General features: G+C 44.4%; 1 protein-coding gene across 5 annotated transcripts in view; it reads left to right on the forward strand.

Annotated features, from left to right (window-relative positions):
* Nucleotides 1-14547, forward strand: part of SH3YL1 (SH3 and SYLF domain containing 1) — a 61364-nt gene that overhangs the window by 30205 nt on the left and 16612 nt on the right. For 2 of the 5 annotated variants that reach the window (XM_061426791.1, XM_061426792.1), the window contains exons 5-8: nucleotides 3797-3909; nucleotides 4993-5121; nucleotides 8929-9100; nucleotides 9875-9950. In XM_061426791.1, the coding sequence (XP_061282775.1) occupies nucleotides 3797-3909; nucleotides 4993-5121; nucleotides 8929-9100; nucleotides 9875-9950 (490 nt within the window). The remainder of the gene's footprint in view (nucleotides 1-3796; nucleotides 3910-4992; nucleotides 5122-8928; nucleotides 9101-9874; nucleotides 9951-14547) is intronic. The other 3 variants (XM_061426796.1, XM_061426793.1, XM_061426794.1) reach the window with 3 other exon arrangements.

Genomic DNA, 14547 nt, shown 5'->3' on the forward strand with positions numbered 1-14547 from the left:
ACGTGGCTGAGTGCTGGGTGCAGGGCTGGAGGAGCCGGTGCTGCCCCTTCGTGTGACCAGACCCCTCTCCTGAGCCCTGGACCCCAGTGAGTTTCCGCCCTCCATGCTGCCTCCCACAGGTGGTGACCCCTTCCATACATGTGGAAATGTGGATTTGACCACCAGGAAGTCTAGATTTATCTCTGCTTTGGAATCTAGGCCAGGCTGAGGCTGTGAAGTCCTTCATAGGACTGTCGTGTTTTGACAGGATTTGTTGGCCTTTATTAGCTTGGACATTAGTTAAATATTCAGTCTGGCACTGGGCCACTTGAGACAACTGCTGAGAATTCCCAAGGTTGAAGAACTTACACAACCCACCAAACACAGCAACAACAAACAAAAGTTTTAAAAGTGGAGTCAGGAAAGATAATGCTAAGATCTAGTTTAAATGCTACTAATATTTTCTTTCCAGGACAATTATAGCAGAGGGCAAAGCTCTGAAAACCCCAATACTGCGGATTATCCCATTGTTTGTCGTTCACCAAACCCAGAATCCACACTGGGCCATGGAGTCTGATCAGCCTCGCCCCAGACTGTAATGCGAGAAAAATGGCTCAGTCTTTTCCAGGAGAATTTGGATGAACTCTTTTACTTTAATAATGAGAAAGGCTAGATCTAGGCTTAAGCTGAGAAGCTACTGTTAGAGATCAGAGTTCAGTGTCTAAGTCCCCTAAGGTTGCTGTGCAGGAGAGGATCTGTTGGTGTGAGGAGTGAGAGGCGCTGGGAGCCTCTCAAGTTTGGCTTGGATGTTGAGGCTGATGATGCCCCTGAGTGAGAGTGTGAAGCTTGTCACCCACAAGAGAAGGCTTTCCAGGGGAGTGGGGCAGACTCCCGAGCAGAATGGCTGGAGAGATGGAAAAAAAGACCGTCTGAGCTTCTGCAGAGGGTGGAGGAGGTGGGGGCAGGTCTCACCAGAACCACAGGAGGAGCCCTGGGCTTTCTCACCAGGTTGCCTGGATGTGGGGCTTCATCAGGACCGCAGTGTCAGGGACTCAGGTCCTCGGTGGGTAAACGACTGAGGGCAGAGGGCAGGGTGTGTGGGGCAGGGGGTCGGGGAGCTGTGGCCAGTGGCTCCTGAGAACACTTTTCCCTAGCTTTTCCTGCATTATAGTGATTTTTTAAAATTCTTGTTTAAGAATTGGATTTAATTATAAAACTTTCATTTTATTTACAAGTTCATTGTATCTTAATTCAAACTTCTTAGGAAGCCCTTGTCAGATTCTCAGCTGTCGGTCTTATATGGCTTATGAGCGCCACTGCTCCGGTTTTCTTTCAGGAAACCCGTCCTGCTTTTCGTTCTAAGCTGTGGAAATAAGTGGAGAGCCATTGACACTGCTGCTGTTCTTCAAACTGTGGGGCTTTGGAGCGGGCTCTCTGTCTAACTGGTCGTGTCACCGAAGAACACAGGATTATCTTACTCTTATTCCAGGAGAACTGAATTGAGATTGGACATAAAGGATTAATTTATCTTCTTTATTGACTCAGAGTTGTGCCTTACTTTACTAAGGTGTACCAAGCAGAAGGAGACGTAATCACTAGAGCACCTACAATGTCATGACTGGAGACGTAGTTTGAAGTGTGCATACACTAAGCACTATGCAAAGTAGTTTCATGTATGTCATCTTAAAAAGTATGTACGATTTGGTGATACAATCATTGGCAAAATTGCTTAACTTTGCATGAGAAATGCTAAATAATTCTATATCATTAAACACCATGATCCTCAGAATTGTTCTTGTATAAAGTAGAAATAACAATTGATATGAGTCAGCGGTATGTTTTGCATGGGTCAGTTAGCTGGCATATTTACTCTGTCCTTCAGACCTGAGTGTACTTTTTCATGAAGTGATTCAAATTAAACTGTATCAGGAATTCTACTAGGCCCTTCCAAGTGCAATCACATTTGATAATAATTGGATTCTTCTGTCAGATGAAGACATCTACTTGAAAAGTGTAAAGAACAATATAAATGAACTCATCTTTTAAGCATTAATCTGCTTGGCCTTTGCATATTTTATTGAGATGTAGTGAATATGCCAGGCTTTACAAATTATTTTAATTCATCTTTCAAACAACTGTGTCTGTGCATGCACATATATACATGCAAAAAAGCCAACTCAGTGGAAATGACTCTGATGCTGGGAAAGACTGAAGGCAAAAGGAGAAGGGGGTGGCAGAGGATGAGATGGTTAAACAGCATCACCGATTCAGTGGACATAAATATGAGCAAACTCAGGGAGACAGACGGAGAAGGCAATGGCAGCCCACTCCAGTACTTTTGCCTAGAAAATCCCATGGACGGAGGAGCCTGGTAGGCTGCAGTCCATGGGGTTGCAAAGAGTCAGACACGACTGAACAACTTCACTTTGACTTTTCACTTTCATGCATTGGAGAAGGAAATGGCAACCCACTCCAGTGTTCTCGCCTGGAGAATCCCAGGGACGGGGAAGCCTGGTGGGCTGCCGTCTGTGGGGTCGCACAGAGTCGGACACGACTGAAGCGACTTAGCAGCAGCAGCAGGGAGACGGTGGAGGGCAGGGGAGCCTAGCATGCTGCAGTCCATGTGGTCGCCAAGAGTCGGACACAATTTAGTGGCTGAACAACAACAATGCACATGCCTATGTGAGTACTGCTGCTGCTGCAAGTCACTTCAGTCGTGTCCGACTCTGTGCGACCCCATAGACGGAAGCCCACCACGCTCCTCTGTCCCTGGGATTCTCCAGGCAAGAACGCTGGAGTGGGTTGCCATTTCCTTCTCCAATGCATGTACTTACAAATGTGGGAACTACTATTATACCCATTTTACAGAGAAGGAGACTGAGGCTCTGAACTGCTCAATTTGCCCAAGGTCATGCAATGTGCTGGAGAAGGAAATGGCAACCCACTCCAGTATTCCTGCCTGGAGAATTCCACGGACGAAGGAACCTGGCAGGCTACAGTCCAGGGGGTCGCAAAGAGTCGGACAAGTGAGCGACTAACAGGCACACACACATACAGTGTGCAGGGGGCATAAGAGGAGTTATCACCCAGATGGTTTTCATTTTGAGCCCAGATATCCAGCTAAGCCCTCCTGCCTTCTGCTTTCTGGGCACTTGACCTGTTTTCTGGGCACGTAGCTCAGGGGGTGGGTCCTCTTGTGGACTTTAAGTATGAAAAGGCCAAAGGTACCCGCATCGGCCCTGGGACGCTGTCAGCCCTCCTGGCGGTCCTGCCCCAGAGTCTGAAGAATACACCCCCAGGGCGTGTTCTCCCTCCACCTTCGCTTGTATTGTACTTGGAGACTAACGTGGTGATAGGCACAGCTAGTGGCAACAAGTCTTCTCCTGACATCTTGCAGGTCTGTGCGGGGTGGGGTGGGGTCGTGGGTGGGATCCAGACCTCGGACCCCCGACCTTCCGGCCTGCTCCTCACTCCCATTCTCCGGCTCAGCCTTCGCCGAGTGTTTAGTTTGAGAAAGTCCTTTGACCTTTCACACCTACCTGAGTGTGAGCCGGTCACTCGGACAGCCCGCCCGGCCTCACTCACCCACGAGGCTGTGGAGAAGCTGGAGCGGCCCCGGGGGCCCCTCTCTTTACCTGGGGGAAGGGGGCTGCTTAAGTCCTCAGCTGAAAGTAAAGTGCGACTCTGTCTCCGTGCTCTTCCTTTGACCACATTGAAATTCTTGCTGCATTACATACTGCATGTTTGAGTTGTAACAAACATATTTTAAATGATGTACAGGCGGGATTATTTTAAAACACATGGCTCTACTTTTCAGGTATCGGACTTGGTAATAATTTTGAACTATGACAGAGCAGTAGAAGCTTTTGCAAAAGGTGGTAACCTAACACTTGGCGGGAACCTCACAGTGGCCGTGGGGCCCTTGGGAAGGTGAGTGCTCGAAACCCTTTCTGAGCAGCTATGGACAGTAAAAACTTTAAAAACCATATTGTTTTGCATTAAGAGAAAATTGAATTAGAATGACAGAAATTTATGATTTACACATGTCCCAGGGGATTTTCCCAGGTGGAGCAGTGGTAGAGAATCCACCTGCCAATGCAGGAGACAGAGAGACAAGGATCCCTGAGTAAGGAAGGTCCCCTGAAGGAGGAAGTGGCCTCCCACTCCAGTATTCTTGCCTGGGAATCCCGTGGACAGAGGAGACTGGCGGGCTACAGTCCATGGGATCCAAAGAGTCGGACATGACTAAGCACACACACATGCAGAGAGGGTTTGAGGTTGCTTACAAATAAGAAACTTACAAAGCACAGCCAGTGTAATAAAATGAGAAAATCTGAAACTAACACATGTAAAAAGAAACTCAATTTTCAGCAATGCAGGATTAACATAAAATTTATATATATGCTTTGAAGGAGCCAGGTCAAGTCAGTTTTAATTAACTGAGAAATTGATTCAGGAAAAAAAAAAGAAAAGCATTTTTCCAAACTACATTGTGAAAAACTGAAGTGGAAGTGTTTTACTGAGTGATGTTTATAATACTGTGGTTTTCCCTTCTCTATTAATGAATAACTAATCTTGAGTTAATTGAGCAATTAAATATTTTAAACTCAGACTGTTTGTAGAAGTCAGTAAAATCATTTAAAAATGTTTCTGAGTTCTATGAAAATACTCACAGTAAAAAGAACCACAGTCTTTTACTCTTGAGATGCACTTCCCTGTTTTGGTAAAAGAAGACAAAGTTGGAAAATCTCAGCTCAGCATGTGTTCTTCCTATGTATCACCTTGTCCTTCAACCATCTTGCCTACTATGTCGTGCTGTGAACTGTCCTTTCCTCTGAAGCACCTTCAACACACCTAGCTTAGGCCAGCAGGAAGTGAAATATATAAACATAAAGTAGGCATAGGGCGAGAAGTAGGTTAGGGCGAGACCCTTCTTTTGGGTTGGAAGTTAGTGCCCGTCAGACAGCCACCTTTAGGTGAAGATGCTCACAGTTCTGGGATGCTGTTTTGCAGGAATTTAGAAGGAAATGTCTCCCTAAGAAGCTCAGCTGCCGTCTTTACTTACTGCAAGTCAAGAGGCCTCTTTGCCGGCATATCTTTAGAAGGCAGCTGTTTGATTGAGAGGAAGGAAACTAACCGAAAGTAAGTCTAAGGCAAATAATTAATTGATCTGAAGAAAATGAGGCTTTGCAGATTCATATGGTTCTTAGGAGTGTACAGAGCACCTTCGTACGGCAAGTCTGCTGGCACCGAGTTTCCAACAGCACCTGCTCACTTTGCGTCTCTGTGTCATGTTTTGGTAATTCCTACAGGATTTCAAGCTTTTTCATTAGTACATCGGCTCCGGTGGTCTGCGATCTGTGACCTTGGATGTTGCGGTTGTGGTTGTTTGGGACATCAGGCGCTGCGCCCTGTCAGGGGAGAACCTAGTCAGTCAGCGTGTCTGTGTTCTGACCGCCCCTCCCTGAGGCTCTGTCCCTCTCCTCAGGCCTCCCGGTTCCCTTAGATGCAATACGTTGAAATTAACAAGGACCTCCAAGTGTTCAAGTGAAGAGCTGCACATCTCTTAGTTTAAACCAAGAGCTGAAAACGCCCGAGCTTAATGAGGAAGGCACGTCAAAGCTGAGACAGGCCGAGAGCTAGGCCTCTGGTGCCGTAGTCAGCCAAGCTGTGACTGCAAAGGAGAAGTTCCCGAAGGAAGTGGCAGGTGCCACACCAGTGAAAGCATGAGCGATAGGAAAGCAAAACAGCCTTATCACTGATACAGACAGTTTTAATGATTTGGATTGAAGATCCAAAGCAAGCACAACATTGCCTTCAGCCAAAGCATCATCCAGAGCAAGGCCCTAATTCTCTTCAACTCTGTGAAGGTGGTGAGAGGCGTGGAAGCTGCAGAAGAAAAGTGTGAAGCTGGCAGAGGCTGGTTCATGAGGTAGAAGGAAAGAAGCTGTCCTCATAACGTATTAGGTTGGTGTGAAAGTAATAGCAGTTTTACATTGTTGAACTTTGTCATTTGATATTGGAATCCATTCTTAAATAAATATGGTTATGTTATACTTAATTTTAATGCTCATTTCTCCCTTTATGTTTTTTGCTAATGACTTATTACTTGCTGTTTATTTTATATTTATTTTAGATAAGGGAAATGATGTTTAAACACAAAGCAAATTCGAGTGATTTTTTTATTCGAGTTCAAAATGGGTCGTGAAGTAGCAGAGACCACTTGCAGTACCAACAGTGCGCTTGGTCCAGGAACTGCTAATGAACCTGCAGTGCAGTGGTGGTTCAGGAAGTTTTGCAGGGAGACGAGAGCTTTGAAGGTGAGGAGCGTAGTCGTGGGCCATCAGAAGTTGACAACAATCAATTGGGAGCCATCAATGAATCTAATCCTTTTACAACTACATGACAAATTGCCAAAGAATTCAATGTCGACCATTCTACAGTCATTCTGCATTTGAAGCAAATTGGAAAGGTGAAAAAGCTCAATAAGTGGGTGCTTCATGCTGCTGCTGCTGCTGCTAAGTCGCTTCAGTCGTGTCCGACTCTGTGGGACCCCATAGATGGCAGCCCACCAGGCTCTACCGTCCCTGGGATTCTCCAGGTGAGAACACTGGAGTGGGTTGCCATTTCCTTCTCCAGTGTGTGAAAGTGAAGTCACTTGGTCGTGTCCAACTCTTCTTGACCCCATGGACTGCAGCCTACTAGGCTCCTCCGTCCATGGGATTTTCCAGGCAAGAGTACTGGAGTGGGGTGCCATTGCCTTCTCCAGGGTGCTTCATGAGCTGACCAAAAATCAGAAGAATCGTTTTGAAGTGTAGTCTTCTCTTATTCTAAACAACAGTAGTGAACCATTTCTTGATTGGATTGTGACATGTGATGAAAGGAGGATTTTATTCAACAACTGGTGATGACCAGCTCAGTTGTTGGACTGAGAAGCAGCTCCAAAGCACTTCCCAAAGCCAAACTTGCACCAAAAAAGATCATGGCCACTGCTTGGTGGTCTGCTGCTGATCTTATCCACTACAGCTTTCTGAATCCTGGCAAAACCATTACCTCTGAGAAGTATGCTCAGCAAATTGAAGAGACGCTTCAAAACCTGCAGTACCTGCAGCTGCCATTGGTCATCAGAATGAGCCGAATTCTTCTGCGTGATAACGCCTGCCACCTGTCACACAACTGCCGCTTCAGAAGGTGAACAAATAGGGCCGCAGAGTTTTGCATCATCCACCGTACTCACCCGATCTCTCGTCAGCTGACTTCCACTCTTCAAGCATCTCAACAGCTTTCTGCAGGCAGAATTCTCCCACAACCAGCGGGAGGCAGAAAACACTTTCCAGGAACTCACTGAGTCCTGAAGCACGGAGTTTACACTGCAGGAATAAGCACTTAGTTTTTGTTGGCAAAAATGTGTTGATTGTAATGGTTCCTATATAATAAAGATGCTTTTGAACCTAGGTATAATGATTTATAATGATTTAAGGTCTTCCCTGTAGCTCAAAGGGTTAAGAGGTCTCCTGCAATGCAGGAGACCACGGTTTGATTCCTGGATCAGGAAGATCCTCCGGAGAAGGGAATGGCAATCCACTCCAGTATTCTTGCCTGGAAAATCCCATGGACAGAAGAGACTGGCGGGGTCCATGGGGTCGCAAAGAGTTGGACACGACTGAGCAACTACTACTACGACTACCATAATGATTTAATATTCATGGTCTGAAACCACGGTTACTCTTGTACCAGCGTTAATAAAAGCGCAGTGCTCATCACTGTAAGAGGCTCCCGATTGGTATACTCAGCCTTTGTCTTTCTTCCATAACTCACAGACCAGTTTTGATCTAAAAAAATACAAGATTGGAAGTATCCTAACAGGGAACAAGGAACTTCCTCTTTAACCTGGCATCTAGCTAATAGTTCCCAAAACTGCGCTTCCAAATTTCCACTAAAATGTGTCTAATTGCCCAGGAAAAGGTAAAAAGCTAGGACTGAGAGGACTTCTTGTGGAAACGGCAGGAATCCCACACCAGTGACCCTGACAGACCTGGCCCTGCTGCGGCAGATGAACGCCTGCTGCTCACGGCTGACGGAGAGAAGGCAGGAGCCACGTGTGTGGTGCTTTTCCACCTGGAATCCCACACTCGTTCAGTAATGCTCAGTGCAGACCTCAACAACCAGAAAATGGGAGGAATGGGGGAGAGCAAGGCTTGTAGAACTCTCTAACTTGTGAAGTCAAGAGAAATGTTTTTACTTCTGGTTTTATTAATTTGAGAAATTTAAGTGAAGAATGCTTTTAGAAATGTGTGATTCTAGGCCTTTGGAAGATTTTCCCACAAAAGTTCACCTAATTCCTGGATAAACTAAAACAAATATACTTTTTAATCAACTGCAGGGCTTCCAAACATGTAAGGCAAATCCTTAGATAATTTTGTTACAAATAAACATTTTAGGGAACTATAGGTTGGCACCATTTTTATAAGAAACTTGTAAAGCAAAAACCTGTAAAAAATGTATGTGCTTGTAGGTACATGTCCATAAGTGTTTAATATATGTGTATATATATGTTTATATATGAATGATATATATATGTTTTTATGTATAAATGTATGTTTATGTGAAGTGCTTTTATATTATTGGGAAAAGGACATAAATATCAGACCACTTATGGCAGTGCCTCTAGAGGTGAGCTTAGAGGGATGAATTTGGGCCCTAACATGGGTAGTTAGTGTTTGAAGAGTGGTTTCTGTAAAGTGCAGTAGGCAAGTGAAGCACCCCAACATACATGGGTGTGTGTCCTGCATTCACCTCTAGAAAAGCTAGGCAAGAATACTGGAGTGGAGAAGGAAATGGCAACCCACTCCAGTATTCTTGCCTGGAGAATCCCAGGGATGGGGGAGCCTGGTGGGAGAAAAAAATCTATGTCTGCAAAATAAGGGTTCTTCATATGTTTCCTGTTAGATTTTATTGTCAAGACATTCGAGCCTATGACATTTTATTTGGCGATATAACACGGCCTGCTCAAGCAGAAGACCTGTATGAAGTTCTGGATTCCTTTACTGAGAAGTATGAAAGCGAAGGACAACGAGTCAACGCCAGAAGAGCCGCCCGGGAGCAGAAGAAGGCTTCGGTGGTGCTGGGTTTCTCTATTTTTCTTAGTAGCTGCAGAGAATTTCTTCATATAGACTATTCTGTCTTTGATATTGGCTTCCCGGGTGGCTCAGTCCATAATCCACCTGCAGTGCGGTGGGCCTGGGTTCCATCTTGACCCAGGGAAGACCCCCTGGAGGAGGGCATGGCTACCCCTCCAGTATTCTCGCTTGGACATTTCCTTGGACGGAGGAGCCTGGTGGGCCACAGTCCATTGGGTCACAAAGAGTCAGATGGGACTGAGCGACTAACACACACATCCTTCATATCCGATTCTAAACACCCTACGAAACCTCCCTTGTAATTTCATTTGCATACAGTTCTTGTGGAAAATGTCATAAAACCTTGACAATCATCTATACAAATTTCAGGAAGAAACGCAGTTTTCTTTGATTGCCTTTCTGCGAGGATAGACCTTTATAATACTAATTAATAATACTAATAACCGCTGCCGGCCTGGTGCCTTGATGTGCGGAGAGCCTTCTGCGCTGGGTTCATAGCTCCGCTCGGCTCATCACTGTCTCCTCCTGTGCAGTGGCGGGGCTGGGAGGAGGGATGCTTCCGGCTGCAGAAGCTCGGCCCCTGCGGTCACCCGCCTGTTGTCCAGTTCAACCAGGGGTGGCCGGGAGCAGCGTGTGTGCTCTGCTAATGAGTGCAGGGGCTAGCGTTCGCATGTACATGCACTGGCGGGGGCGGTACATATGCTCCTAAGTAAAAACAGTTTTAAAATCATGTGCATTTTTCCTGCTCTTCCCAGGCTAAATTGCCTCCAAAACCATCGTCAAGACCAGAGCAATCATCTGCACAAGTACAGCTGAGTTCTGGCTCTCAAAGTAAGTGTTTTTGTTGCAATTCAAATACAGTTATAATTAAGTAATTATGAAATATTATTAAATCAAAAGTTATAGCTTTAGAGTCCAATAGAAGAACTGATGCATATTAAAGAGAAAAAAAAAAACAAATGCTTGGCCTCTTCTAAACACATGAGGCTAATTGTCATTCCTGTCATTTGTGAAAATGTTTATTCTCATTCAGAAAATGCTTTTTCCAGTGACAGAGATTTACCTTTAAAGTTTTTCTCTCTCCTCTTCTTCTTTTTTTTTTTTTTGCATCTCTTCCAAACACTGTTATTCTGCCGATTTGAAATGGAAACAATAAACCTGTTTTTCTCTTATACACATAGATTTATATTTCTGAATATTGATTTTACCATACATTCTTGGAAGCTCAGGGTTTCACAAAATAGAAACCCTATTTTCTAGGGTTACTAAATAGCTCAGGGTTGTAAAATAGAATAAATTCATAAAGCATCAGGTTTTTGGCCTTTACTCCTCTTTCCATTACTCATTTTTATGACAGTCACTTTTGGAATTCTGGTTTTCATGTGCAGAGGCTTCCAGTAAATAGCAATGTAGTAAAGTAGGCAGTGTTCCATACAATGATTAACTATTATGCAAGTGGCATTGTGCTATGGCTTTTAAGAGCACAGTGATGAAGCTAACTTATCTCCTGCCTTTAAAGAACTTTCTAGGAGCAGAGAGATGACATGTGGAAAAGTAACTGCAATTACAGGAAGATGTACCACGAACCCCTGAATAATGCAAGGGTCTGAGGCACCAACCCCTCTTGCCAAAGTCAAAAAAAAATATATATATATAACTTTTGACTCCCCCAAAACTTTACTAATAGCCCACAGCTGCCTGGAAGCCTTACTGATAACATAAACAGTTGATTAACACATATTTTATAAATCATATATGTTACCTACTGTATTCCTATATAAAGTAAACTAGAAAAAATATTAAGAAAAGTATAAGGAAATGAAAATATATTGATGATACTGTACTGTATTTATTTATACCAGAAGTTTACATCATCTGTTTACAAGATGAATTGTCTGTCAGTACCCGTGTCAATATTGTCTTATGTGACACAAAACACTGTGAATGTTATATGTAATACTAACATAAAAAATTAATAGGAAAAAGAAATTCGCATTTACAGATATAATGATTCATGCATTGATAAAAGTAAGCAGCAATATGATTGCTTTATGGTAGCTTAGCTTATATACTGATGAATGAAGAACTGTAAAGTTTTTTGGCATACAGTATTACAGCCATATTCATAATAAATATTAGAAACATTGATACATTTTTTTAAAACCACTTACATGTGATGAAGACTGATAGTTTCTACAAGAAGAGAGAGAGAGGCATGCTATGCAGTAATGTAATTCTTTGAAAGCCAAGTTACTCAACAGTGAGAAAACTAGCGCGTCGTTAATTTCGTATCATATGTGGCTCATCTTGGCCTATGTGGTTGCCTTTCCACTTCTTCACGAGCCTTGCTCACAGTGTGCTATGTGGTGAACACTTAGGCGATGTTGGTGATGGCAGAGACCTCTCACAGTTACTAGATTTTCACAGGGGGACATGCGCATACACAGCAGATAAGTTTGTTAACTGAATGACATGATGATTATTTACTATTCATTAAGTGGAGGTGGATCATCACAGAGGTCTTCTTCCTCCTCATCTTCATGTTGAGCAGGCTGAGGAGAAGGAGGGGGAAGAGGATGGGGTGGTCCTGCTGCCCCAGGGGTGGCAGAAGTGGAGCGGGGCGGGGTGGGGGGAAGAGAGGCAAGAGAGGCAGGCACCCTCGATGTCCCTTTATGGAAACACATCATAATTTCTGTCTGACTTTTTTGCTTTTTCATTTCTCTAAGAATGTGTGTACAGGGTCCCAGTCCTCCTTCCACTGTTTGCTTTTATCATACAAGATCCATGTTGAAAAAGAAGTTTAAAAGCAGTCTTGAATAAGCAGGGGCTGCCCGGTAGCTCAAGCATTAAGGAATCTGCCTGGCAATGCAGGAGATGTGAGAGACTCAGGTTTGACCCCTGGGTCGGGAAGATCACCTGGAGAAGGGCGTGGCAAGTCACCCCAGTATTGTCGCCTGGAGAATCCCATGGGCAGAGGAGCCTGGCGGGCTGCAGTCCTTGGGGTCACAGAGAGTTGGACATGACTGAGCGACTGCTGCTTTCACTCTCACTTGAGTAAGCAGAGCCCTCCACCAGACTGTCTGATGTCAGTTTGTCTGGCACTGCTCCTGCATCTTTTTCCTCATTGTCTGGCACTGAGTCAAGAGCTCTCATCTGCATCAAGTCATCTTTTGCTAATTCCTCTGATGTGGTGTCCATTAGCTCTTGAAAGTCTCCAAGACCCATGTCTTGAGACCCTTCACAGCCACCCTTCCCCCACCTATTTCGCTGTATTTGCAATCTATTTCCTGATTTCCTTGATTGGCTCTATTGTAAATTCTCTGAAGTCATGTATGACATCTGGAACAGTTTTCTCCAGCAGGAATTTATTGTTTCAGGCGTGATGGCTTTCATGGCTTTTTCTATAAGAAATGGCATCTTCAGTGGTGTAATCTTCCAGACTCGCATACTGTTCTCGCTCTAGGCATTCTCTTCCACAGCATCAGCAGTTCTTTGTGTAGAGTACTGTGTGTAGTGAGCCTTTAAAAGTCCTGATGATATAGAGGTTTGAAATAGAGGTGTTGTGTTTGAGGCCAGCAACACCCCTTGGTGGTCTACTCATGGAGCTGAACTTGTGGGGTTCTTGGGTGGCCAGGGGCATTGTCCAATATCAAAAGAACTTTAAAAGGCAGTCCCTTGGTGGCACAGTGCTTCCTGATGTCAGGGACCAAAAAAAGAAAAAGAGTTGTCATGATCCAGGCCTTCTTTTTGCACAGCCAAAGGCTGTCAGCTTGTGTTTATCTGTTCCCCTTCTAGGCTGGGGGTTAGCAGTTCTATAGAGGAGGGCAGACCTGGTCATGAACTCCAGTGCCTGTGCTCGGAAGAGTAGAGCTTGTCTGTCCCTTCCTGCCTTAAATCCTGGTGCTCACTTCTCTTCCTTACTAATAAATGCCCTTGGTTGCAATTTTCCCAGAATAGGGTAGTTTCATCTGCATTAAAAACTTGTTCAGGCAAATATTCTTTCTTGTCAATGATTTTCTTAATGACGTCTGGGATGTGGCTATTGCCTCTTGGTCAGCAGAAGCTGCTTCTCCTGTTATCTTGATGTTACTTAAGCCCAACTTCTTACTAAAATTATCAAAGCAAACTTGGCTGGCATTTAGTTCTCCAGTTTTGGATCCTTCACCTTCTTTCTGCTTTAAGTTGTCATATAATGACTTTGCTTTTTCTCACATCTTATTAGAGTCTATTGCACCCGCGTAAAAGCTGCATTTGCAAGACAAGATGAAAGGGATTTCACAGAAGGTGCAGTGTTTCTGTGCCTGTTGGTGTAGCTGCAGCAACAACTTCATGGATTTCCTTTTCTCTCTTAGAAGCGGTTCTTGCCCTGAATTTACTTCTGTCGGAGTGGCGGGCGGGTGCAGTTGGAGGCCTGTTTCTACACGTCAGGCAGGTCAGCTTTCGCTGTAATGACTTTTCTCTGCTTCCTGGGAGCACTTCCGGGAGCACTAGTGGTACTTTTTATGGGTCCCTTGGTGTTAATCAAGGTTTATAGTGTCGTTTTAAACACAACGAAAAATACACCAGAACCATGAAAGAGAGCTTATCATAGTGATACACAGTTGACTGGAGAGACAGCTCGTCACGTGGAGACGATTAAGGTCAGCATCTTTGGCAGTTACTTGCAACACTCGTCACCTCAGCACAGCAACAGGGGGGTGGCTACACAAGTATTCCAGGGTATAGTATGTGTACTCGTGTATGTACAATAAGTACGTTCATTTATATGGTTATGACTAAATACTGCAGCTTCACATCTGTTTACATTTCTCTCCACTGCAAATGGAGAGTGTGAGTGTGCATGTACATCAGTTTTGATAAATTTTAGCTCCTAGTAAAAGATTTGTGTGTATCCTACAGTGGCAAATGGTGAAACAGAATAGTATCTATATAAATTCCATGCATTCATGACACACGTAGCTTTTCCTTATTTCTTTTGATATTTCTAGGCTGTGTGTTTCATCTGAGTTTTTTCAGACAAATTTTCCAGTGTTATCAGGAAAAATCCACTTGTAAGTGAACCCACACAGTGCAACCCATGCTATTCAACGGTCAGCAGCATATGATAATCTCTGGGCAAAGGACTCTAAGTGCCAAAGTGCTGCCAAGGCCATAAAGCCGGTCCTGCCCTCCCCCTCCGTGTTTTGTATCCATGAGCCCAGTTTTCATGCCCAGGTGAGAAATGAGCATGAAACCCGACTCATGGTGCTCATACTGATTCCTGGCTATGCCTTTAGCTTGTCTAAATTTACCTCATCGAGGCAGAGCCTCAGGAACTAGACCTATTTTTCTTTATAGTGTGTATGTGTATGTGTGTGTGTGTGCGCTCAGTCACTCAGTCGTGTCTGACTCTTTGCGACCCCATGGACTGTAGCCCTCCATGCTCCCC

The sequence above is a fragment of the Bos javanicus genome, chromosome 8 (assembly GCF_032452875.1).
Source record: "Bos javanicus breed banteng chromosome 8, ARS-OSU_banteng_1.0, whole genome shotgun sequence".
Lineage (NCBI taxonomy): Eukaryota > Metazoa > Chordata > Mammalia > Artiodactyla > Bovidae > Bos > Bos javanicus.